General features: G+C 36.0%; 1 protein-coding gene across 1 annotated transcript in view; it reads left to right on the forward strand.

Moving 5' to 3' along the window:
- The window catches only part of SHC4 (SHC adaptor protein 4), a 146,208-nt gene extending 124,127 nt beyond the window's left edge, over positions 1-22,081 (forward strand). The window contains exons 12-13 of the mRNA XM_008069899.2: positions 8,385-8,638; positions 19,735-22,081. Of these exons, the coding sequence (XP_008068090.1) occupies positions 8,385-8,638; positions 19,735-19,890 (410 nt within the window). The 3' untranslated portion in view covers positions 19,891-22,081. The remainder of the gene's footprint in view (positions 1-8,384; positions 8,639-19,734) is intronic.
- Positions 22,082-25,960: the final 3,879 nt, after the last annotated feature.

A 25,960-nucleotide genomic window follows, 5' to 3' on the forward strand; every position in this document is an offset into this window, starting at 1 on the left:
TGTTTGCATGAGTAACAGTTGCCACTATTTCTACTAGTAATGGCATTAATTTTATTCATTTCAAAACCCTTGATAAGTCGTCTATAAGGTACTAAAATAATATGACTCCTTTCTTCACCCATATACTGTGGGTAAAATACAGTAAGACAAACATCATTTTCCTGCCAAATTGCTTCCAGGGGTAAAGGCATAAATAGGAACATAAAAAAGAAAACAAGCCAAAAGCCTATAATCAATTGAAATTCAATAAGCAAAATGCTTTTCATAAAATATTGAAGCTTGTTGGGTTCAGAGATTGGCTTGGTGTCAAATTCTCTTCACTCCTGAATTGGAGAACCAGTCACTGAGAAAGTCCTTTCACTAGCCTAGGAAGTTTCCCCAGGCCAACAGCAACTTTTCAGCTGGTATGACTGCCATGACAAGGCAAAATTTAAAAGGAGATTTTACTGAGGATTGTCTTCACTAAATATCTTAACCCTATAGATACAGAAACAGAGGTTTTCATTGTCAGCCAGGTGGCAAGTGGTCTATCTTTCTGCAGACTTTCTAAGGTTACTCTTGGCACCCTAGGCAATCAAGTTGAGTTTTCTGGAAGCAGACACTAAAATGGAGCTTAGTATGCAGTGTCTCCATAATATAAGGAAGCAAAAGGGAAGAAGTAAGATTGAACAGAGGAAAGAGTGAGACTGCAATGCATGCCTGACAAAGCCTTGGTCAGCCTCACAGAGAGCCTTTGCTGTCCTACATTGCACCCAAATAACTTGGCTTGTATAGCCCCATTTATCTCGGTCTTTGGATGTGAGGAGGATAATCCCTGAGCAGCTGAGGTCCAGCCTGAAGGGCTGGTCAGCTGCAAGCTGACTGCTGATACCTGGGGCAATTGGTCTTTCCTTAAAAGGACATCTGGGAGGTGTATCTCCCTGTCTACCACAGAAGACATTTTGTGTGATAGCTGATGAGATATGAAACAAATTAAGATTTCTGCAGTAAGCTTACTCAGTTGTGCAACATGAAATATCCTCTGTGGATAGGTAGTGTTTATTCGAGGGACAGCTTTTTGAAAAATGTTTCTAGACCCCAGGTTTTAAAGTAACTTTATAAAAGTATACACTTGATACCTTTCATTTCATGAACTTCCCAGAGCCACACATATTATTAGAAAATGTGTTTAGTAGGTGGCACAAATTATTAATAGGTGATCTGGGATATTCTCTAATTCATAATTCCAGTTCCTTTATGATTAAATCTTAAGGGTTAAAAATATTTACAATTCAAGCAAAGAAACACTGCCTTTTTTCATAGGCGATGCAATAATATGAAAAGGCAAAATTAATACATAACAAAATTCCTTTCATCAGTTAAAAGTAAATAAGGCCTGTCTTGTCCAAAATTGTAATGTTAAAATGTATTTTCAGCTGGGCTCGGTGGCTCAGCCTGTAATCCCACGCCTTTGGGAGGCTGAGGTGAGTGGATTGCCTGAGCCCATGGGTTCGAGACCCGCCTGGGCAGCGAGACCTCATCTCTACAATAAATCAAAAAATCAGCCGGGCGTGGTAGCGCATGCCTGTAATTCCAGCTACTTGGAAGGCTGAGGCGGAAGGATTGCTGGAGCCCAGAGGGTCGAGGCTGCGGTGGCCGGGAGCGGCCACTGCACTCCAGTCTGGGCGACCAAGTGACACTCCAACTCAAAAAAAAAACCAAACAACAACAACAAAAAATGTATTTTCCTTGACCCTGTCCTTCTTTTTTCACCCTTTCTCCCTCTTCTTGCTTTGAGGGCAACACATTTAATAAATTAGGCCTCTGGTACTCTCTCACTCTTTATTTTCTATTAGCATTTAATGTATCATAGCCCTCCTGGGCTTCTTGCTGTTCCCTGAGCTTAATTTCAACCTGCCATCATTCCCTCCAAAAAAATGAAATCCAACTCCCAAAGCATAAATAATATTGATTTAAGAAAATTTAATAAAGAGTTGAAATGGGGTAACTTTACACTTACTATTAAAATATCTTAAATGGACCTTTAATTTTCCGGCACTAATAGTTCCTCCTTTATAATCCTCTTTAGGCATACTTAGCTTCCCTTATTCAGACAAAACCTTGCTGATCAGTTCAGCATAAAAAAACAAAACAAAGACAAATCCAGAATTACTAACCTAAAGTTTCTCAAGTATGCCCTTAGGGCTCCTTGGTTCATCCTGTCACACTGCCAACATAAAAGTTCTAACACAATCTTTATTCTCATTCAACGTGGCAAAAGGGAATCATTAGTTCTGGTACTAATTTTTATATTGATTTATTATTAGTTTCCATCTCAGTTGCCATACCAAATGCCCCCACCCCCCAATACTGTAGTGTAAAAAGGACCAAAATTTATTTTATTTACCTAATAGCTCAAACAGCACAGGACTGGTAGGTCTTCCATCTCTGGTCCAAGATGGCTGCTTGGGCTCTCAACATCACTTCTGTATCCAGGCAGTAGGAAAAGAAAGGCAAGAGAAATACATATACATATATATTTAAAGGACATGACCCAGAAATGATAAACATTTCTTCTCACCTGCCATTGGTCAAACAGGCATGTGACAATACCTAGCGTCAAAGGAGGCTACTCTAAGTAGGTACCCAGCTGAGTTCTATGTCATAAAAAAAAGAGGATAGATATTGGTAGACAACTAACTGTGTCTGCCACAGTATGCCTTTCTGCCACTCAAATATTCATGAGCTCTTGTCTTCACATATAACACATTGACTCGCTCCTCAAAGGAGACTTTGCAAATACCTCATACAACTGCAGCATCCAAGATTAGATGGGGATTCTTATTATCTGCCAAGTTGTCTGCCCCTCCTCCACACCCAAAATTAGTAGTGGAATAGGAATAAGATAACTGCAATAAAAATTCACATTCACAAAAGGGGAGAATATAAAAGCATGGGACAGCAGTCATGGTTCATAGTGACGATCAACTCCTGCCAAGCAACTGTGAAGATTCTCTGAGCTGGAAGTAGAGGAAGTGATTTATTTGAACTGTGGTTCAACTTCATAAGAGGACTTTTGGTATCCCCTGCCATGTGTGGGCCCAAACTGTGTCATCTGGGTTGTTTCTACCATTGTCCTCCCTGTGCACACAAAGTAGATTTTGGAGAATGTGTCTTCCTTGGGGACTTCAACTCTTATAGCTTATTTCCCATGCAGGTATGAGAGATTAAAGTTTGCTTCAAGGCCAAAAGCCATGGATAAGAAGGCATTGTGACTTCTTTGGCAATGCAATTTCCTCAAAAATGTAGTAGGATTTCACTTTATTCAGTTAGAGTCAGTTCCACATGATGCTTACTCCTTTATTATACTGCTTGTGATAGCCCTTCTCTCTTTCCTGTTATTGGTAATTCCTCCCATCCCCCCTTTTTTTTGAGTTGGAGTCTCACTCTGTCAACCAGACTGGAGTGCAGTGGCACTCTCCTGGCCACCACAGCCTTGACCTGCTGGCCTCCGGCTATCCTTCTGCCTCAGCCTTCCAAGTAACTGGAACTACAGGTGTGCGCTACCATGCCCGGCTAATTTTTTATTTATTGTAGAGACGAGGTCTCGTTAAGTTGCCCGGGTGGGTCGAAGCCGTGGGCTCAGGCAATCCACTCGCCTCAGCCTCCCAAAGTGGTGAGATTACAGACTGAGCCACCAAGTCTGGCCAATTTTTTTCCTTTTAGGTTTATTAATTTTATGGAAATTTTTACTCTTTTAAGTTTATTAACTTTAACTTCCCAAAGTACCTAGGTTTGGGCTTTATTTTCTTTTTTTGTTTTATACTTCATTATTTCCATTTTTATCTTTATTATGTTTTCCTTCTACTCACTTTGGATTAAATTTTCTTTTCTTTTTCCAACAAGCATCTACATTTTCTTTGATTGGTTTTATAGCTTTATTTCAATAATAAAACACTTATTCCACTTGACCTTTATATGTTATGTGAGGTTGGGCATCTAATTTTACCCATGCGAGTCAATTTTCTAAATACTATTGAGTAAATAATCTCCTCTTTTCCCTAATGCCACTCTCTGTTATACTAGGCTCCTCCTACATATGTGAATCTGTTTCTGGGATCTTTATTATACTTTTCCTATTGGGTGACTTGCCTATTCTAAGTGAGTATATGGGTTACTATATGCTAATTGCTGTGCTTTTGTAATATGTTGTAATAGTCATGTAATCCTTCATATTAAAAATAATTTTTCTCTGGTTACTATCTCAACCTCTTATGCTTAACATTTTATATTAACATATTTTATAACAAATTTTCAGACACTTTATGGAGGTGAACATATTTTTCCTCTCAATAATGCAAATAAATTCCTAATTTATAATTTTTACAAGCCCAATAATTCATACTAATAAAAAACATAGTCAATTCTCATTATTCACAAATTCCAAATCTGAAAATTAGCTTACTCACTAAAATTTAGTTGTAACCTCAAAATTAATACTTACGGTGCTTTTGTGGTCATTCTCAGACATACACAATGCAGCAAAACATTTAAATCACCCAATGCATACATTGAGCTGAGGTCAAGCAAGTCAACACACTACCTTCTTGTTTTGGCTCTCATACTATAAACAAGTGTCCTTTTGCAATCTTTTGAGAGGCACATTTTTCTTTTTGTATTTGTTGGTGATTTCACTGTTTAGATGTCCCCCAAGCAGGGTGCTGAAGTGCTGTCTAGTGTTTCTAAGTGCAAGAAGGCTGGGATCTGCTTTACAGAGAAAATATGTTTGTTAAATAAACAATGATCAGACATGAGTTGTAGTGTTGTTGGCTGCGAGTTCAGTGTTAATGAATCAACAACATATGCTAAACAAGATGTCTTTAAACAGAAACCCACATACAACAAAGTTATGGATTGATTTACTGATGAAAATATCGTGACCTGAGGCTTGTAGGAACCCAGCCCTGTACTTTCCCCAGGAGCAATGGTTCAGTTTTCACTAATTCAACGTTGGCAGCAACTTCATGAAACATAATGGCAGTGAAAAACGGGAATAGAAAGAAGGAGTCATTAGAACATGTTGTGGGGAGAAAGGATAGGCTTCAGAAAACTGAGGATTGTTCCCCAAATTTTACACTCTTCTCATAACCTTATATCCTTCTTCTGATTGAATTCTTAGTTATGCTGCTACCCTGACTTTTGTATACATTTTATTCTCTAGACAGTTCTTAAAAATTAAAAAATAATACAGATGCTCACAAAGGAAATTCAAATAATAAAGAATTATATAAAATGAAATGAATGAATGTCCTTTTCCATACTCCAATAATATATCCAACTCCTTAGATAGTAACAAATTTTTTACTACTTCCAGAATGTTAATATACAATTAAGTGTCTTTCTACATCCATCCATCCATCTATCTGTCTGTCTGTCTAATCTATCTCTTTAAAAAAAATGAAAGTTATAATGAACATTTTCTATCCTTGCTTGTTTTACTCTTCTGTTTTAGAGATTTGTCTATTTTAACACATGATCTTTATTTTCAACTGGCCTATAATGTATGAATCCATTATAATTTATGAAACCAGTCCCTTATTGATGGGCATCTCAATTTTTCTCAATTCTTTGCCCACATAGTACTTAATACTATAAAAATCATTTTCCATGTGCTTTAAAAAAATTGAATTCTTCAGTGTGCCATGGTTTCTTTCAGTTTGCATTGGTTTCTTTTAAGTGTCTCATCCTTTCCTTTCTCCTTGGGATTACTTGCAATTATTTAATCTAGATTTTGTATGTTAGTTTTTTCCCCACTTTTTAAAGCTGTATTCCCCCTTTTAGCAGTTTTTCCTATAAGATAGATATGAGTGTACATATCTATATCTATCCTGTGCTTTCTTTCTTTTTTTCTTTTTTTTTTTAGAAAGCAGGATTTATTGAGAGGACAGAAAAGCTCCCACAGTGGAAAGGGACCTCAGGGGGTTGCCGGATCCTGTGCTTTCTTAAAGTTCTGATTGTGAACAATATGTTTTTAGATGATAATAGGAACTCCAAGAGAATATGATTACTTTCTTCCATAATGTCTATCACTTTCGGGGGAATCTCAGTTAAATCTAGATTAGTCTTCCTTGTTGCTTCCTTAGCTTTCACTACTTTTTCTGAGAAAATATATTAACGATATCAATCCAATAGTTTATTAAATAGTGTATGGAACTCGTATATAAATAGTCATATTTAAATTGTTTTTATCATTCTCAAAGTCACCTTTATATAAGAAAAGGAGAAAGATAATATACCCCAATGTTTACCGTGGTTGTATTTAGTGATGAAGCCATAGATGATTAATTGTACTTCCCAGATGTAAAAAAATTAGCACGCATAACTTTCAAAATTAAAACAAAAATTTTAAATTGTTATAAATTCTGCTTTTAACAGCATTTGATTTTTAGCAAATATTTAAATGATTTACATTTATTATATTGTTTAACTTTAAACATTTAGCAAATGTTTAAATGTATCTTGTCCTTGTGCTAATTTGGGAAACTGTGTCAGGAAAACATTGTCCATCTCCTCTGGTTGGCCCACGATCTGCTGCCTCTTTTCAAGATGATATAATGTCTGTTTTTCATTTGTTCTGTCCTTGTCCAAAAGCTCTTCACCATAGTCTCAGAATAAACTAAAAATCATCATGCAGTACGATATGTGTGCCACACACATACATGCATATGTCCCTCCCACACTCACACAAATACTTTCTCACACACAAACACACAAACAACTATTCATTAGAAGTTCTCCATTGTACCTGAAAGCAGGCAGCGCTAAAGCCAAATACAAGTGTAATTCATCAAATTTGTACACATTTTTCAGGCCATTTGTAGCAACAATAGAAAGACTTGATGGTAGAGGAGAATATATCTAGCCATCAGATTTAGACTAAAGGTATTTTTTTAAAAGATGTGTTTGTAAATAATACATCTTAGCTGTGTTATGAAGAAAGGAGGCCTTAAGTAGGGACAAAACTACAATGTATTACTAGAATAACTGAATGATGTCTACAGGACACTGGTTGCCTACATCAGTGATTTCATTGGAGCATCATGTGTATGCTGTGAAACTAAGTCAAGAGAATTTCTCGTTTGAGAGACCCATGCATAAGGACATGCAAACACTCTGTTTATTAATAAAGATAAAGGCTAGTTTCTATGCAAAATATCCTTTACATTTCAAAAGACAAACTCTAGTGTCTATGGTTATTTTTCTAATAAATTTGACACATTAAGCATACAACTTTTACCCAGATTCAGACATAAGAATTTTATGTTATTACTTCTGGAGGTGTTGTATATCATACTAATAGCCTTGATATCTACTAGTGATATTTGTGGATACTTCAGAAGTAGAATAGCTAGACTTGTTTTGAACACTAAAAGATTTTCTCGTCCAAGGCAAGGAGCTTAGAATTTGGTGATTAAGAACTTGGGCTCTGAAATCAAATAGACCTCATTTTAAGTTCCAGATCTAAATGTATTAGCAGTGTGACTTTGGGTAAGTCACTTAACCTTTCTAAAGATCAATTTCCTGGCCTGATGCTGAGAGTTAAACAATATAATATATATAAAATTTTTAGCAGTTCCTCTCCTACTCAATAAATGGGAACTACACAATAATTACTATCACTATGAGTAACAATAGTGCTATTAGGTGCTAACTGGATATACCTTCTCATTCCCAGTTCTTTCAACACTGAACAACACTTATTCTGCTATGTCTTGGGGAGCTGACTCAGGTCATGGCTCTCTGATTGTCTTTTTTTTTTAACCTCATCAACCTAGTTTTGTCCAGGTAGGTGAATGACACAAACAAGAGTGGTCATTTAATAGGAATGCTATGAGACTTAGCAAAGCTCTGAAGTTTTTGGTAATAAGAATGTCTAGAAGCTCATTAGTAATTTAGTTTAAAGAAAGAAAAAAAAAAGTTGAATACTAAAAAGTAGACATAGCCCAAAGTTACTACAGCTATTTTCAAAGAGTTTGGAAAATGTAGAAGTTATCTGTAATTCAGGTACTCTTTCTCTTTAACATGCAGCCCCTGGGACATAAAGAGCCTCTCTCTGCAGTTATAAAAGCAGTTCTCATGGGTTGATTCCATTTCACATCTGAAAGAAAAACACCTGCACCTGGGCAAGCCTTCCCTGGTAACAGAAGCCAAAGGCAATGTTTGGATCTACCATTAAATTAGAGTCTGTTCGAAATTCTGAAAACAAAAGCATCATTTGTTCCAGAAATAGTGTTATTTAAACAATGCCTGGAACATAGTAGGGTCTCAAGTTATATTTGCTGAGTGAACGAATGAACAAATGAATGAGGAACTTCAAGTTGTCTCTCTTTGTGTTCTGACTTCAGAGGCACCAGAAACTGTTCAGCCGGGCGCCACAGCCCAGCCTGCCAGCTCACATTCTTTGCCACACATTAAGCAGCAGCTGTGGAATGAAGAATGCTACCATGGCAAGCTGAGCAGGAAGGCAGCAGAGAGCCTCTTGGTAAAGGATGGGGACTTTTTGGTTCGAGAGAGTGCAACATCCCCTGGCCAGTATGTGCTGAGTGGACTTCAAGGAGGCCAGGCAAAACATCTTCTTCTGGTGGATCCCGAAGGCAAGGTATCATTGACTTCTCATTACAGATTTCACAGGATGTTTGTTGTTCTATTAAGGATGCTCTGAATGATACCCAAAATCTGGTATTGAATAGTGTTCAAAGCTAAGTATTTGCTTTTTCTCGAGCCTTCCAGCTAGAACAGGATGCGCTAAACAGAGGATAGTGGAGGGACTAGAGTGGGAAGCCATCCTGGAGTACCAAGTAGAGGACAGCCTCTTTCTGCCCTTCTGAATTCAATTTAATGAATTAAGTGAATACCTTCTACATGGAAGTAAAGGGATACACAGTTAACTATTGTTCAGTGTCACATACAGAGTCCTTGCTCTCCAGGTGCTGATAATTTCACAAAGCAAGGGCTTACATAATTATAACATAATAAGGCCGAATAAGATAAGATAAACACCAACCAAAGCATTGTGGTGTTTATCAGGAGAGATTTTTCTAGTTGAGCCAAACTGAGAAGGCTTCTTGTAGAGTCTGACATGTGGTGTGAATCTCAAAAGAAGACAGAATTTTAAACAGGGGATATTTGGAGTATAGGAAAGGAACCACGGGAGCAGACAGAGTAATGAAACAGTATTAAGCTGACAGAAGATGTATGGTTGTAGTAGAGGATGCCTGTAGATAGAAAATGATCCTGGAAAATTAGGTTAGGACCATTATATGGTGGAAGAATGCACTAATGCCTAATTTTCCCGACAGTGGAGGGGCATTGGCAGTTTTGAAGGAGAATAATGATACAATGAAAGCCCATGTGAGTTTCAATATAAGAAAGAAGGCATAACAGGAAGTCCTCGCCATTGCTCCTCCACAGAAACACTGATTTAACAACTCTATGTAAACCAAAATACCTCTATGAGAATTACAGAATTCAGTTAAAAAGTTGCAGTACCCCCAGGTGAGCACAGAGCTGATAGCAGTCATGTTGAAACAAGTAAGAGAAGCAATTTCACTTTACCTCCATTAGCCCCTTCCCCAACTCAGCGTAACTCAGTGCCAGGAGAGAATGCTTTTTCTTATGCCTTCTCTCTTGTGGGGGAAAGAAAAGGGTGGAACATGCATCCCATCTTCTGGCTTTTCAGCGGGCTGCTTGAGGAACTGGTTTCTGTCTCACCTCATATGAAGTGCTGATGGGACTAGCATAGTTTGGATGTCTGGGAGCCACTGAGAACAAAGAAGAGCACAGGGTAGCTTGCTGCAATTGGCACTTCTTAGTACAATCAGGGGAAAGTACACAACAGTGAGTGTACAGCATTCCAGCTTTTTGGAGGGAGGCCTGATGGACTGGTATCTGTCTTGCCTGACTCAGAACACTGATAAGCTGGCATACCTTGGATGTCTGGTGGCCACTGAGAACAAGGAAGAATGGGGTGGCTTGCTGCATGTAGAACCAGAGAACTTGCAGTACTAGAGAAAGACACCAGAGGGAGCAAGAGATTACAAACTCCTAAAAACCCAGCAAGCCTCTGTAATTGAAAACATGAGCCGGGCTCGGTGGCTCAGCCTGTAATCCCATGCTTTGGGAGGCCGAGGTGAGTGAATTGCCTGAGCCCAAGGGTTAGAGGCCCACCTGGGAAACTTGGTGAGACCGCATCTCTACAATAAAAAAAAAAAAAAAACTTGATCACATAGAGGTAGAGGAGTTACATCTTCCCACAAATGTTTTCAGAGGGTCCTTGAATCTCTATATGAATGGGTTGGAGAGAATCTTCACTTGTATAAAGTCAGTTTGTAAGGAATGGGAGAGGTGGCTATTTTTCAAATATGTAGATCCCAACACAAAGTTATGAGACTCACAAAGAGGTAGGGGAACATGGCCCAAACAAAATAATCTCCAGAAATGGATCCCAAAGAAACAAAGGTATATGAATTAACACAAGAAAGAAATTGAAGTGCCATAATAAAATGTTCCGTGAGCTCAATAACACAATTGATAAACAAAATGAGAATATCAACAAAGAGAAAGAAAACATAAAAAAGAACCAGATATAAATTTTGGAGCTGATGAATACAATAACTGAACTAAAAAATTTGCTAGAAGGGTTCAACAGTAGACTTGATCAAGCAGAAAAAAAAATCAGCAGGTAGTTTGAAATTGTTCAGACAAAGGAACAAAGAGAAAATCAAGAGTTTGAATGAAGACAGCCTAAGGGATTTATAATATACCGTCAAGTGGACCAATATATGCATTATGGGAGTTCAAAAAAGAGAAGAGAGAGAAGGAGGAGAGAGAGAAAACTTCTGAAATCAGGCAAGAAAATGGACAGAAGATTCAAGAAGCCCAATGGACTCCAACCATAAAGACTCCAAGGACATTCACACCCAGACACATTGTAATTAAATTATCAAAAAGCAAAAACAATTTCAAATGCTGTGAGAGAAAAGAGACTATTCATGTTCAAGGGAGACCTCATAAGACTATCAGCACATTTCTCATAACCTTTATAAGACTGTCAGTGAGCCAGGCACAGTGGCTCAAGCCTGTAATCCCAGCACTTTGGGAGGCCGAGGTGAGCAGATTTCCTGAGTCCAGGGGTTTGAGACCAGCCTGGGCAATTTGGTGAGACCTCATCTCTACAAAAAAAAAGACTGTCAGTGAATTTGATATGTTCAGAATGCCAAAGCAAAAAAAGACTGCCAACCAAGAATACCATCTGGCAAAACTATCCTAAAATGAAGGAGAGCCGGGCTCGGTGGCTCAGCCTGTAATCCTGCACCTTTGGGAGGCTGAGGTGAGTGGATTGCCTGAGCCCGTGGGTTCGAGACCCACCTGGGCAGGCAAGACCTTGTTTTTACAATAAATCAAAAAATCAGCTGGGCATGGTAGCATGTGCCTGTAATTCCAGCTACTCGGAAGGCTGAGGCAGAAGGATTGCCGGAGCCCAGCAGGTCAAGGCTGTGGTGGCTGGGAGCGGCCACTGCACTCCAGTTTGGGCGACAGAGTGAGACTCCAACTCAAAAAAAAAAAAAAAAAAAAAGAAGGAGAAATGTAGACTTTCTGAGGTAAACAAAAGCTTAGGAGTTTGTTAACTAGACTTGCCTTACAAGAAATGCTAAAGAAAATCCTTCAAGTTGAAACTAAAGGATACTAAACAGTAACACAAAAGTATATGAAAATCTAAAGTTTACCGGTAAAGGTAAATATATATAGATAAATACAGAATACTGTAATGGTGGAGTAAATAACTTAATTCTGGTTATGGAAGTTAAAAGACAAAAGTATAAAAATAAGTACTACATCACCTAATACTGGAGAAATGTTTTGAGAAGCACAATTAGGTGATTTCTTCATTGTGCAAACATTTATTTTTTTATTTTATTTTTTTGAATGTTTTTATCCAAAGATATATTTTTTTTCTCTAAATTATCTTACACTGATATGATTTCTTTGAGATAGTACTCATATTATTTTGTTTGTGTCAAATTTTCAAATATTTTAAAAATAGAAAGGAATACTATAAATGAATCTTAGTATCTCTAAAGTATTATTATAAATAGATTACTTAAATTTTGCTTACGTTTTCATATTTATGCATTTTAGGATTATTCATACTCAAGTCAATGCAGGCACTATGACTTAGATGTACAAAATGTAAAGCAAACTTTTCTTAAAATTGATTACATTGTTCTCTCAAGCACACATTCATGTGATTTTCAGAAATTATTTAAAACTTTTATTTAAAACATCTTAGTCTCTTCTTGAATAGTCTTTTGTGGGTGATAACTCAGACGATAACCCACTTCTCAAGGAATCTACCTTCTCCCTTTTCCTTTCCAAGATGTTGCATGGAAGCAGAGAGAATCTGGTAAAACCTCATGGGTGGCTGGATGTATGGTCCTAGGGCTGTTCTCTGGTTGAGGTGCTTTTCCTGCTGGTTGATGGTCATTGGCTTTAGTCCTTATTGTGCAAACATTAAAAAATGTACTTATACAAACCTAGATACTATAGCCTATTACACACCTAAGCTATATAGTATATATAACCTGTTGTTCCTAGACTACAAACCTGTGTAGCAATTTACTGTACTAATACTGTAGGCAAGTGTAACACAATGGTAAATATTTGTATATCTAAACATAAAAAAATACAGTGAAAATATGGTATAAAAATAGTACTCGTATAGGACATTTACAATTAGTGGAGCATGCAGAAATTGCTCTGGATGAGTCAGTAAATAAATGGTGAGTAACACTACTGGCATTACTACGTTCTACATAGACTTTAGAAACCCTGTACACTTAAGCTACACAACATTTATTTGATTTTTTTCTTTCTTCAATAATAGTTTAACTTTAGTTTGCTATAACTTTTTTACTTTGTAAACTTTTAAATTTTTTTAACTTTTTGACTCTTTTATAATATCACTTAGCTTAAAATAAAGACTGCACATCTGTCCAAATATATTTTCTTTCTTTATATCCTTATTTTATAAGCTTTTTCTAAATGTTATTTTTTACTTTGTAAACTTTTTCTTGTTGCTATAAATGAAGACACAGGCACACATAGCCTAGTCCTACATAGGATCAGGATCATCAATTATCACTGTCTTCCACCACTGAATCTTGTCCCAAGGTCTTCAGGGGGCTGTCATCTCCTATGATAACAATGCCATCTTCTGAAATTCCTCCTGAAGGACCCACCTGAATCTCTTCTTGAGGAAGTGCCACTCTTTTCAGAAATATGTCCACAGTGGTTTGCTTAGTTTCTTTCTTTTTTTAAAAATCATAGAAGTTCTTGAAGCAAATAAAACATGAAAATCCTTCTTTATTAATTAAAACTTTTAGTGCTAAGGAGTCCTGTTTTCAAATTTTTAAAGAAGCTTGTTGAGGTCTGTGAAAGCTTTTTCTAAACACTACATTGTGAATTTTTTAGGGGTTCTTCTTCTTTTTCTTATCCCGCAGTTTCCTTTTTCTCTTGCCTTCTCTTCAGCTATGCCTTCCTGTTCCAGTCCCAACCACTTCTCATTAGTCAGTCCCTCAGGAATATTTCTGTAGACAATAGGAACTTTTCAGCTGCATTATAATCTTATAGGATCACCATTGTATATGCAGTCTATAATTGACTGAAATGTCATTATACAGCACATGACTATATAACTATAAAAATGTGTTAATGTGTACACAAAATAAAAAGATGTAACTTGTGACATCAATAACATGAAGTGTGTATGTAGGGAGAAACAACAATGTAGAGTATTTGTATGCAATTGAAGTTAAGTTGTTGTCACCTTAAAATAGGTTATTATAACTATAAGATGTTTTCTGTGAGCCCTATGGTAACCACAAAAAATACCCATAGATGATATACCAAAAAATGACAAAGAAATCAAAGCATATTATTATGAAAAAACAATAAAACACAAAGGAAGACAGCAAGAAAGAAAAAGAAGGACAAAAAAGCTTTAAGACATACAGAAAACAATTAACAAAATAGTAATAGCTGGTTCTTCCCTATCAAAAATTGCTTCAAATGTAAATGAATTAAACTGTCCAACAAAAAGGCATAGAGTGACTGAATGGATGAAAAAAACAAGATCCAGCTACATGCTCTCTACAAGAGACTCACTTTAGGTTAAAGTACACACATAGTCTGAAAGTGAAAGTCTAGAAAGGATATTCCATGAAACGTACATATCAGACAAAATAGACTTTAAGTCAAAAACTATCAAAGGAGAAAAAGGACCTGAAATAATGATAAAATAATCCAGTCACCAGGAAGATATAATTATACATATATATCCACTCAACATCAATACACTCAAATATATGAACTAAACATTGACAGAACTGAAGGGAGAAATAGACAGCAAGACAATAATAGTTGGGGATTTCAAGACTCCACTTTCAATAATGGATAGAACATCAACAGAAGATCAACAAGTAAACAGAGAACTTAAACAACATAATAGACCAAATGAATATAACAGACATAGGCAGAATATTCTATTCGACAGCAACAGAATACACACTCTTCTCAAGTGCACACAAAATGTTCTCCAGGATAGATCACATGTTAGGCTGCAAGACAAGTCTTAACAAATTTAAGATATTGAAATCATACCAAATATCAGTGGAATTAACTAGAAATTAACGGCAGAAGGAAAGCTGGTATTTCCTCACATATGTGGAAATCAGACAACACACTCTTTAACAACTGATAAGTCAAAGAAGAAATCAAAAGAAAGATTAGAAAATATCTTGAGACAAATTAAAATGAAAACATAATATACTAAAACTTATGGGATACAGCAAAAGCAGTATTAAGAGGGAAGTTTATAGTAAGAAAAAGTCATTCTGAAAAAGATCTCAAATAAAAAGCATAACAATACCCAATGACCTAGAAAACAAGAACTAAGCCAAAATTTAGAAGAAGGAAGGAAATAATTGAGATTGGAGCAGAAATAATTAAAATACAGACTACAGAAAAAGAAAAATAGTTAATGCCACTAAGAATTAGTTTTTTGAAAAGACCAATAAAAGTGACACACCTTTAGCTAAGGTAAATAACAAAAAGAGAAGACTCAGTTAAATAAAATCAGAAATTAGAGGAAAGATATTACAGCGGATGCTACAAAATTAGAAACTACAAAATTAGAAGCACTGTAGGAGACTACAATGAACAAACATATGTCAATAAACTGGATTACCTAGAAGAATTTAACAAATTCCTTTAAAAAAAAAAACACGACTTACTAAGACTGAAGCATGAAGAAATAGAAAATCTAAACAGACCTATAACTAGTAAGGAGATTGAATCAGTAATCAAAAATCTCCCAGCAAAGAAAAGCCCAGGACCAAATGACTTTAGTGGTGAATTCTATCCAATACTTAAAGAATAATTAGCACCAATCATTCTCAAACTCTTTTTAGAAATTGAAGAGAAAGAAACACTGCCAAACTCATTTCACGAGTCCAAAATTATCCTGATATAAAACCAGAAAATGACACTACAATAAAAGAAAACTGAATTCAACCACACATTAAAAGGACTTTATACCATGACCAGGTGGGATTTATCCATAAACTGCAAAAATAGTTCAGCATACAAAATAAATCAGTGTGATATACTACATTAATGGAATTAAGAAATGGGAAAAGCACATGCTCATCTTAATGGGTACAGAAAAAGCATTTGACAAAATTGGACACCTTTTTATGTTAGCAGCACAAGGAAAACTAGGAATAGAAGGAAGTGACATGAACATAATAAATAAGGCCAATATATGAAAAGCCCACAGGTGACATCACACTCTGTGGTGAAAAAATTGAAAGCTTTTTCTCTAAGATGAGGATACTCTAAAACAGGGATGCCTACCCTCACCATTCTAGTCAACATAGTACTAAAAGTATCAAGCCCAATAAATCAGGCAAGAAAAAGAAAAAGCATCCAAATCAGAAAAGAAGTAAAACTATCGCTGTTTGCAAGTAATGTGATCTTATATGTAGAGAATCCTAAAAATTCTACAAAAAGCCCTATTATAACTGATACATAAATTCTGTAGAGTTGCAGGAAACACAAAAGCAGCATACACAAATCAGTTGCACTTCTGTATGCCAAAAATGAACTGTCCAAAAAGAAGGGGGGGGCACACCTCATCAACAAGGGTACCTGCGTAATGAACATTTGTATCCCTAACCCTGAATTGTATCCCATATATTTAAAATAAAAAATTTATGTATATATAAAAGAAAGAAAATCAAGAGAACAATTCCATTTTCAATAGCTCTTTTGCATCCTTGGTTAAGTTTATTCCCGGGAATAAACTTAACCAAGGATGCAGAAGACTTGTACACTAAAAACTATAAAATGTTGATCAAAGAAATTAAAGAAGATACAAACAACATGGAAAGACAGCCTGTGTTTATAGATTTGAAGACATAATATTGTTAAAATGTCCATAATACCCATATATATGGGTGTGTGCATGCGTGTGTGTGTGTGTATGTGTGTGTGTGTGTGTATGTGTGTGTAGTCCCTATCAAATTCCCAGTGATATTTTTTACAGACAAAAAAAAAAATCCTAAAATTCATATGGAATCACAAAGAACCCTGAATAACCAATCTTGAGAAAGAAGAGCAAAGCTGGAGGCCTCACACTTCCTGATTTCAAAATATATTACAAAGCTATACTAATCAAAACAGCATGGTAATGGGATAAAGACAGACATGTAGAACATGTGAACAGGATAAAGAACACAGAAATAAACCTACTTATATATAGTCAAATGATCTTCAACAAGGATGCTAAGACTGCATGATGGGAAAAGGATAGTCTCTTCAACCAGTGGTGTTGGGAAAACTGGGTATCCACATGCAAAAGAATGAAATTGGACCCTTTTAGTGTACACAAAAATCAACTCAAAATGGATGAAAGACTTAAACATAAGACCTGAAACTATAAAACTTGTAGGAGAAAACATAGGAGGAAAACTTCATAACATTGGCCTTGGCAATGATTTCTTAGAAAACTAGAGAAAGAAAACTAGAAAGAAAACTAGAGAAGTGAGACTACATTAAACTAAAAACTTCTGTACAATAAAAGAAACAATCAATAGGGTGAAAAGGCAACCTACAGAATGAGAGAAACTAACTGGAAACCATATATCTGATAAGGAGTCAGTATCCAAAACATATAAAGAATTTCTACAACTCAACAGAAAAAAAAGATAACTCAATTAAAAAATGAGCAAAGGACTTGAATAGACATTTATTCAGAGAAGACATACAAATGACCAACAGGCTATAAAAAGGTGCTTAACATCATGAATAATCAGGGAAATTCATCAAAACCACAGTGATTTCACCTTATACTTGTTTATGATAGCCATTAAAAAACAAACAAAAAACAGAAAATAACAAGTGTTTACAAGGATGTGAAGAAAGTGGAGTCCTTGTGCACTGTTGGTGGGAAGGTAAAATTGTGTAGTCTTTTTGGAAAATAGTTTGAGGGTTCCTAAAAAAATTAGATATAAAATTATTATATGAGCTAGCAGCCTTACTTCTGGGTGATTATCCAAAAGAATTGAAATCAGGATCTTGAAGAAATCTTTGCACTTCCATATTTATTATAGCATTATTCACATTAGGTGAAAATAAAGGTCAATTGAAGGGTGAATGAATAAAGAAAATATGATATATCCATGCAACAGAATGCTATCCAACCATGAAAAGAAAGAAATACTGTCATGTGCTACATTGTTTTCAAGGATCTTGAGAACATTATTATGGTAAGTAAAATAAGCCAGGCACAGAAGGATAGATACTGTATTATTTCACTTACATGAGATATCTAAAGTAGCCAAACTTATAGAAACAGAAAGTAGAATGGTAGTTGCCATGGGTCAGGTAGAGGGGGAAATGGGGTGTTGCTGTTCAGTGGGTATAGAGTTTCAGTTATACAAGACAAAGAAGTCTTAGAGATATACTATGTAAAATTGTTATAGTTAAAAACACTGTACTATATGCTTAAAAATCTTTTAGGAGAGTAGATCTCATGTTATGTGTTTTTTTTTTACCGCAGTGAAAAAATCCTATGTGAATGAGGTCACAACCACAAAAGTCTGCTGGGCCAGTACTGTAAGAAAATGCAGCTAGGCAGGGGATGGAGTGATCATAGAGTACAGCTGACTGTTTTGGACAGGAAACCACATATCCTGTGTAAGGGGGACAGTTACACTCAGCTCCAGCCAATTGCTGCCATGAAAAGCAGAGACCCATTAGGGCCAGATTTGATTTTTTCCAAAGAAGCCATAACACTTAAGTTTTATAGGGACTCTTCCTATTTTTAATTCAAAATACTCAAAACTCTTTGTGAGTAGCCCTCATCTTAGCCCCTAGCAAACTAAAGCATCTGATGTATTCAGCCAGAGAGTGACCAGTTTAAAGTATCTGTATCAGGAATGTTAATCTGACATTTGTATGCACGATCAATTAGAGAAAGCGGCAGAAAGACCATGGACAAAGAATGTAATTAGGAGATTCTAGGTAAAAAGTAGTAAAAGCCTGAATCAGAAGGGAGACAGAAAAAAATACAAAGATGAGAACAGAGTGCATTGACTTGAAGAATGTATAGACTGGTAGGGTTGCTCAGCTGATTTGGTGTGGGGTGGGAATGTGATGGAGAAGATGAAGACTTTTTCAAGGTTTGGAGCCATTTGAAAGTGAGTTGGAGCTGCTGTGCCCCTTTCCTCTAGATCCTTGAATGTGTATTTACTACGAACAGAGCTACTCTTGCATCACCTTAGTACAATGATCAAAATCAGGAAATTTACATTGGTGCAATGCTATTATCTAATCCATAGTCCTTATTCTAATTCTGTCAATTTTTCCAATAAGCATATATGTTTTTAATAGTACAAAAACAAGTAGCTAGACAGATGCCAAGGGATCCCTTGCAGGTGAGCTAGCAGAGTTGCATAACAAGGTGCTGCCTGGTTGCATGCTTTCCCTCTGCAGGCTGGTTTCCAGCTACCCTCCAAACAGGAGCACATGTGTGACTAGGCATCTGAGCTGGTGGATCCACATTGGATTGGATTGTATGTCTTCTGTCTATGCATAAGTGAGGATACAATAATACTAGGGAGAGGATTTCAAAGGAGAAGATGTGACTGCCTATTAGAAAGGCCTGAGATGGCTTCTTAGAGGAGATAGCTGAGTTGAGCCTCCAAGAAGAGGTAGGATTTCTCTATAGGGGCCAGTTTCTTACAGAGACAGGGTAAAATGGAAGCATTCTACTTGATGGAAGATAATTGTAATCCTGGGATATATAACAAGTCATATATATAAACAAGTTAAATATTTATAGAAGTGGTGACGTGATAGAATATATCAAATAATAACATTGCAAAGAGGCTGACTGCAAATTTGGATTGGGGGGTGACAAGTGTTTAGCAGTTTCCTAACCTGTTGGGATGGTCATGGTAATAAGAAATAAGAAAATTATTTACTAAGGGATATAGAGTTTAAAATTACCTTTTCTTTTCTTTATTCAGCAAAATATGTACTTTAGGGATATATCTGGTTTTTTCCCCGATTGTTTACAAGTTTTAGGAGAACTGCTATTTTTTAACCTAAATATATTTGTGTTTCCCTTTCAAGGTGAGGACCAAGGATCATGTATTTGATAATGTTGGTCACCTTATTAGATACCATATGGATAACAGTTTGCCAATCATCTCTTCTGGAAGCGAAGTAAGCCTTAAACAACCAGTGAGAAAAGATAATAATCTGGGACTTTTGCATTCTAACAAATGACAGTATTGAAGCATCATCACATTGATATTTTAAGACACTCCATTTTGTGTTAGGACACAAAGATAATCAAATTTTGTTTCTATGTAATGTATAGCACAAACTGTGAAGTGCATCTTTCCAAGACTATCATGGACCAGGTCCTTTATAAAACAAAGAACTAACAAAAATTGATCTTCAGAAATGAATATCAGAAAAGAGGAAGAGGATTTGTTCATTTGAAAGTAAATTATACATAAGCACGAATGTCACTTTTTAAGGTCATATTGCATTGATAACAAGTTAAAAGCACAATTAAAATTTCACATGCTAAAGACAATTTGAACTGCTGGGGCAGTGGTATGTGCCTTTCAACTTGATAATTTGGGGACATTTTCATATTGGGGAGATTAGTTCTAAGTGTCTTCATGTTCTATAACTACAGAACCATTTGCCAAAAGAAATTTTTTTCTTGCTACAGAAGATAAGCAATTTGCTTGATAGTTATTGACTTTACTATTTTCTGTTTAGTAGCATTTTTACTGCAATTTTAAAATAAATATGACATTGAACTCAGACTTAGTTTATGCCAGTGGAATCAGATCAAAAGCCACTGAACTCATTGGTCTGTCCTATTTGCTAGTTAAGAGGTTGGGGCCCAAATTCTCTGGCCTAGCATTTCTCACTATTTGCTTTTCAGACTGTTCGGATACAGTATGTAACAAATTGAAGAGGCCAAATCTATCAGTCGTTTCTGATTTTATCATATTCTCCCTTTCTTCCCATTTCAAAAAAAAACACTCATGAGTGCATGGATGTAAAAGATGGCAAACAAATCCAGTGTTTTACATACTTAATATTCAAATTAGTTTCATTCTTAGTGAAAGTACAGAATCTATTTTAAAATATAGGGAAAGTTCTTCCTGATTGCCACTTAACCATAGTTTCTCATCTGTGTATATCCTTAACACCTTTTATAGATGTAATCACACAAAATGCGGAAGGGAGAAAACATACTAAATGAAGTCATTGGAAAGATTTGGCACAAACAGACCAACTGGTAAACTGATAGTTAAGTAAGCATTGTGTTGGGAAGAGTACTAGGCTGGGGCTTCTCAGTATGGCCTCGAACAAATTTGATTTGGATTCCAGTTTTTTTTGTCTATAAAGTGAAAAAGATAGGGGAGGTGAATTCAGAGGTCCACTTCAGCCCTAACTTAGAATTAGTCTATAAAAAGCAAGTTTTCATTTTCGAGGGGTTGCTATTGATAACCAGTCTGTATGTGAAGGTAAAAAAATAAGTTTTGTTTTCTTCTTTGGTCTGTGTCTATACTCACAGAATGAATGTCAGTATTCACATAATTTAGACACCAAATCTTTCAGTCTAAAACATCGTCAGTTTGGAATAATATAGATAATGATGGTAAAGATGTGGATTTGGTTTGTTTTGAGTAGCAGAAAACTGCTTTGGTTCTTCATTTGCCTTTGTATATAGAGATATGGCCATCCCATAAAGGTTTTTTTTTTTTTTTTAAATTCTGTATTATCTGAACAATTGCCTTAACTCCATTTCTTTTAGCTGTGTGGATACAACTTAGTTTTTGTGATTGAGATATAGCTCCTCAGTTTTAAATAAAATACGGTAAACTTATTTTGTATAGAATCATCAGAAACCAAGCACACTGAACTCTAATATTTTTAAGTAAAGGCTTATGATTTTATTTTATTTCCATTGATTTTTAAGATGGATTTGTTTCCTTTTATTCAACTAGGAAATAATGTATTTTCATTAGTTTTCCATATACCTTAGTTCTTGATCAGTTGTCCTCATAAAGGGCATCAGCTTATAGATAGTAGAAATTTATGGGTAATCTAGTAACCACTTTTATCAGAGACTTGGCAAAACTGTGGTCTCAGTCTGGCTAAGCAGAGTATTAATTGAGTAGCAAAAAAGAGTTCCTTATACAAATAGATGCAGAGAGTGTAAATGGTGTCAGCAGTATACATGGATAATCAATATTTGGCTGTAATGGTATGTTAGCTAGGTAAGCAAAGACTGCACTTAAAAATACCACAGACACAGTTAAAAGGAAACAGTAAAAGAAATGCCTGCATGCTATTTTAATCTCACCTTATCTTTGTCTTAAAGTGGAAATACATTTGCATATAAATACCTGTAAATGACTTTAAAAAAAAATAAATTGCTTTGTGACAACTGACAATATGTCTGATGTTTGGGATTTGCAAACTCTATCATGTGTAGAAGGTGTCAGAGAAACACATGGCTCACTCAAATTGGGTAACTTGAGGATAGTTTAATAAAGGGACTGTTTACAAATGTGTGGACAGAGTATCAGGAAACCAGAAGGGAGAATTCAGTACCCTGTGGCCAGTGAAGAGGAGAAAGGGAAGGAACAGTTAATCGAATCTGGAGAGATGGTTGTGTGCCAAGGACACAGGAGCTGTGGCTTATAGTGGAAGCAACCAGCCCTGGTGGCTCAACAGAGGCAACTAGGGGCATTAATAATCTTTTCCTGCTCCCTCTCTCTGGTCTTTTGCTGGGATTCTCCACTGGTCCAAGCAACTTGAAGACAGAAAGCGAGGGAGCAACTTGATAGTCCTGAAGGTCAGCCTCCTGGGCACAGAAGAGAATGGAAAAGTGTGTGTGTGTGTTGCGGGGGGTGGATCTGGAAGGGCAAACAGAGCACTTCTAAGTACAGAGGATTTTGGAGACAGTCAAGCTTCTAAAAGTATCCAAGAGGTTTGGATAAGCCACAAAGTGAAGCTAATTTTCAGAGGATTCGTTACAGACTCTTAGGTAACCATATATGAACCACAGCAAAAATGTCAATTTTTTTTTTTTTTTTTTGAGTTGGAGTCTCACTCAGTGACCCAGACTGGAGTGCAGTGGTCGCGCCCGGCTACTGCAGCCTCCACCTGCTGGACTCCAGCGAACATTCCGCCTCAGCCTTCCAAGTAGCTGGAACTACAGGCGCGCACTACCACGTCCGGCTAATTTTTGATTTATTGTAGAGATGAGGTCTCGCCAAGTTGCCCAGGTGGGTCTCGAACCCGTGGGCTCAGGCAATCCACTCACCTCAGCTTCCCAAGGCGCGGGATTACAGGCTGAGTCACCGAGCCTGGCTAATTTTTTAATAATGATTAAAAGTCAAATAAGCTATATTTTGAGGCATTGGTTGTTTTGCTCTATCACAAAACCTTTCATTCTTACAGAGATACTTTTACTCCCTAGCTTTCATGTTTGTTGCAAGTCATTCTACTAATTTTGCCATTTATTTTACTCATAGTTATATATGGAAACATAATGAACTTGGTCCTGCTACCTTTTATGATTGGAATTATAGATCCACATAAATTACAATATGATATCATTTCTTACTATGGAAAACACATCTGTGAAACATACCATCTGTATCTGTGGAAAATATTTAAATGTTCACATATTTGTGTGAAATAAATTGCTACTTCAATGTCTTTGAGCTTCTTGTCTTATACAAGGTAAAGAAAGCCTCTTTCGTTAGTTGCTCATTTTTGCTTCAGTTGTAGGCACTTAATTTGCCTGTAGTTTGCCATGATCTTATTAATGAAACAAATGGACTTAGTGTGAGAATGAAACAAGTTACTACTACAAACCCTCAAAACATCAAAGGAATAATAGGGGAGTGCTACATACAATTCTATACACATAATTATGACAACTTAGATGAAATAGACCAGTTTCTCGAAAAGTACCTCTAATATAATTTATCTGATATGAAATCTATCATTTGAATAGCCTTATAACTAGTAAAAAAATTGAACATACAATGTAAGACCTCTCCAAAAGAAAATTTGGGGTTCAGATGGTTTCACTGGAGAACTCTTGTCATTTGCGTAAGAATGAACATCAATGCTATATAATTGCTTCTAGAAAGCTGAAAAGAAGGGAACACTTCCCAGTTCATTTTTTGAAGCAAATATTGCTCTGACATCAAAACAAGACAAAAACAGTAACAACAACAAAAAAACTACAGATAATATTTCTATGAATCGAAATCCTTAATAAAATATTAGCAAGTGCTATTCATCAATATATAAAAAGAATTATACACCATGACTAAGTGAGGTTAATTCCAAGGATGCAAGGCTAGTTCAGTGTTTGAAAATTAATCCCTGTAGTCCACCATATTAACAAGCTAAAGAAGAAAAATCATACAGTATCAATTAATACAAAAATACATTTGACACAATTCAACACCCATTCATGATTTAAAAATTCTCTGTAAATTAAGAATAGATCAATATCATCTATAAAAAACTTACAGCAAACATTATATTTTTATAGTGATCATCTGAGTCCTTTACTCCTAAAATCAGGAACAAGGTAAGGATGTCTGTAATCACTATTCGTGGCTCGTAGAGTCCTGGAAGGTCTAACCCCTGCAATAAGTTGAGAAAAGGATATAAAAGGCATGAAGATCATAAAGGGAGAAATAAAACTGTCCCTATTTGTAGATGATGTGATTGTCAATGAACATAGTTCCAAGGAATCTACAAAAAAAAACTCCCCAAAATAGGAGGGGGGAAAAAAAAACTCATAGAGCTATGTGTGTTTAGCAAAGTTTAGAAGACACAAGGCAAACATATAAAATTCAGTTACATTTCTAAATAATAGCAAAGAACACAGACACCAAAATTTAAAATGCAATACCATTTATTTTGCTAACAACAGAGAATTACATGTAAACCTAATAAAATATGTACAAGATGTAGGCTGAAATGTACAAAATGCTAATAAAATAAGTTTAAAAGATTAAAAATAATTGGAGAGACATACTGTGTTCACGGATTGCAAACTTCAACATAATAAAGATGTCAACTCTCCACAAATTGATATGTAGACTTAATGCAACGCCTATCAAAATTCCAGCAAGATATTTCATAGATATAGGCAAAATTATTCTAAAATTTATGTAAAAATGCAAAGAAACTAGAATGGCTAAAACAGTTTTGAAAAAGAAGAACTGGATGGGAGGAATCATCCTGTCTGATTTCAGGACTAAAATAATTGCAGTACTTAAGACTATGATATTGGTGGAGGGATAGACACACAGATCAATGGAACAAAATTGAGAACCCAGAAACAGAACCACTAAAGTATGTCCAACTGATTTTTGGCAAACCTGCGAAGCAACTCAATGGATGAAGAATAGCCTTTTCAATAAATGGGACTGGAACAATTGAACATCTCTAGGCAAAAGAATGGACCTCATGCTTTAATACAACATTGACTCAAAACTTTTTGGAAAAGACATAGGAGAAACTCTTCGAGATATAGGACTAGGGAAAATGTTCTGACACTTAACATGATCCAGAAAAGGAAACACTGGTACATTAACCTTCTTCAAAATTACAAATTTTTGATCTGTGAAAAACTGTTGAGAGGCTGAAGTTCAAACTATAGACTGGGAGAAAATATTTGCAAGCCATCTGTCTGACAAAGAACAAGTATCTGGGATATATATTTTTAAAACTCTCAAAAGTCAATAGTAAGAAAAAAGAAATCTAATTAGAAAATGGGCAAAAAATATGAAGAGACATTTGACTGAAGAAGATAGACAGATGGCAAATATGAGGCCTGACAATTAAATTCACGAACTCATCTTACAAAGAGTGCTATATACCTCATTGCTAAATATCACTACAGTCACCTTTAAAGTAGTCCCCTTGGGAAGCTATGCACTGATGCCAGTGCCTAGTCCACTTGTTAAAGCCATTTTGGAACTCTTTTTCTGGAATGGCCATCAGAACTGTCATATCAAAATGTCTTGTTTTTGTTTTTGTTTTTTTTAAAACATATTTTTTATTTTAAAATTGTAGGGTACAGTTAAGGGTTAGGTATACAAATATGCATCGTTCAGGCACCCTTGTTGATAAGGGGTGTCCCCCATCCCCTGACAGATATTGACTACCATTAATCCCACCTCCCTTCCCCTCCCTGCCCCCCCATAGTTTCTGCCACTGTCGATCCTTTTCTTATAGTATTACAACAGATGTTCAAGGTTCACTTATGAGTGAGAACATGTGATACTCA

This window comes from Carlito syrichta, unplaced genomic scaffold (genome assembly GCF_000164805.1).
Source record: "Carlito syrichta isolate Samal-C Ts95f unplaced genomic scaffold, Tarsius_syrichta-2.0.1 Scaffold312386, whole genome shotgun sequence".
NCBI lineage: Eukaryota > Metazoa > Chordata > Mammalia > Primates > Tarsiidae > Carlito > Carlito syrichta.